Source organism: Acanthamoeba castellanii, assembly GCF_000313135.1.
Source record: "Acanthamoeba castellanii str. Neff unplaced genomic scaffold scf7180000083842, whole genome shotgun sequence".
Lineage (NCBI taxonomy): Eukaryota > Discosea > Longamoebia > Acanthamoebidae > Acanthamoeba > Acanthamoeba castellanii.
The window spans coordinates 1-2,013 of record NW_004457275.1 but is presented as its reverse complement, the minus strand read 5'-3'; the positions used below and the strand labels follow the sequence as shown (position 1 = coordinate 2,013).

General features: G+C 58.0%; 1 protein-coding gene across 1 annotated transcript; it reads right to left on the bottom strand.

Moving 5' to 3' along the window:
- Positions 1–198: 198 nt before the first annotated feature.
- On the bottom strand, positions 199–1,263 carry ACA1_314000 (ATP synthase F1, gamma subunit; the record flags this gene model as incomplete). The annotated part of the gene is made up of 3 exons (XM_004333967.1): positions 199–958; positions 1,050–1,106; positions 1,178–1,263. The coding sequence occupies 3 exons, from the start codon at positions 1,261–1,263 to the stop codon at positions 199–201; spliced, it is 903 nt and encodes a 300-aa protein (XP_004334015.1).
- Between the last annotated feature and the right edge of the window lie 750 nt (positions 1,264–2,013).

Below are 2,013 nucleotides of genomic sequence, written 5' to 3'. Positions count from 1 at the left end.
AGAGAACAGTCATCCTGGGAAGGAAGGAAAAGAACAGAGCAAGTTAGGACAGGCGACTGCAGGAAGTATTGGATGGAGATTTGGGAGGAAGAGGGGGGGGTTGCAGCATACCTCGTGTCGAGATTTTAGGAGGAGGCCTCCTCGATGGCAGCGGCACCGGACACGATTTCAGTCAATTCGGTGGTAATGGCAGCCTGCCTAGTTCTGTTGTACTTGATGGTGAGCTTGTTGAGGACCTCGGAGGCGTTCTTGGTGGCATTGTCCATCGACGTCATACGGGTGGCCGACCTCGGCCGTCTGCGACTCGGTGATGGCGCTGTACAGCTGCGATGCGACGCTGAATTGCCAGTAATCGGCCAGGATTTCCTCGTGGCTGCCCTCGAACTCGTAGGCGGAGAATTTGCGCTCGGCCTCGACGAAGGTCTTGGGAGAGGGGAACACCTTCCTGGTCGTGGTGAAGGAGAGCACCGAGTTGAAGTGGTTGTAGAGGAGGGTCACATTGTCGGCCGGCTGGCGCGCGATGAGCTCAGCCACCTGGGCCACCTCGGTGAAGGAGGTCTTCTTGTTGGCGCCCACCTCGCTCACGGCGTAGACGATGGCATTGGCGTACTCACGCTGGAGGGCGGCCTTGGACTTCTCGCCGACGAGGAAGAGCTGGGTGTTCTCGGGGTGATTACGCAGCACGGCCGCGCTGGCCTTGATGATCGACGAGTTGACACCACCGCAGAGACCACGATCGGACGTCACGGCCACGATGAGGTGCTTGCCGGCGGAGGCCTCCTCGGCGGGGTTGGGCTCACCCTCCTGAGGTGAAGGGAAGAACTCCTGAATGAAGCGCTGGCTCGATTCCGAGTAGGGGCGGGTCTTGAAGAGCACAGCCTGGGCCTTGTTGAGCTTGGCCGCGGCAATCATCTTCATGGTCGAAGTGATCTTCTTGATGTTCTTGATGGCCACCAGCCTGAGCCTCACTGATTGTTGGGGGGGGGGGTAATTAGCTCCCATTTCGAACCATTGTGGCCAGTAAAGAGCCGAAGAGAAGAATCGTGAACTTACACTCCTTCAAGTTGCCGGGGTAGTGACGCACGCCCACGGGGCCGAGCTCATTCCTGCGAGGGGCGAATAAATGGTCAATTCGAATGTCGGTGCACTCGCCTCCAAGGTATAATAAAAGCCTCACCTCTCGAATGTCCTGGCAGTCTGGACAGCCGAGGTCCTCAGCTCAAAGGCACTAGTCCTGAGACCGACGCTAGAAACTCTCCTCATGTTTGATTGATGTAATGGATGTCCAAGGAGGCGCAATCGATTATTTTTCTGCAGGCACGTTTCTTCGGTGCGGCCAATTATTAAGGAGGCGGTCAAAAAAAAAAGAAAATAAATTAATAATTGTTACAGCTTGGCGCTACCACTTCGTGTTGGGGTTGGGCTTTGGGTTGAGGCCAAGACTTGGCCGGCCTCGTTCGTTGCCGAACGGGGGGTTCTCCTGAAGCAACCACGAAAAGTCTCCCGATGCCACGCCCGATGCTGCCGAGCACCACCGTCAGCTTCTCGTCCGATGTGCCAACGTGCATGTGCGGAGAGGACGGTATGCCGTACCTAGCGGAGACGGGAGTGGCGACGGAAAGGAGAGAAGGTCAATGCCGATATCAGCACCGCCGTTGGATTCGGTGGGCTCGAGTTCTGTAATCCTCGCTCGGCCGACCCCGTCGGCCGATTCTCTTGTCGTGTTCGCCGCCAGCATTGAATTGATCTTGCTCCCTCGGCTCACGAGCGACGTCGGCCCATCCCCGGGTGGTCCCGTGAGAAAGCCCCCGGCTTGAGCCGCTCCTGTATCGGCGGTGAGTCACCTTGCTTGCGGGTATGCGGCGACACCTAGTGAGCATCAGATAGCGTTGGGTACCGAAGAGGGCCTGATCGTTGCCGGTGGCATTGGACGCCCAGTCCACAGCGGCCCACTGGAGGTTCTCCATCGCAGTCGGGTCGTCCCTTTCACGGGCGAAGAAAGAAGCTGCCGAC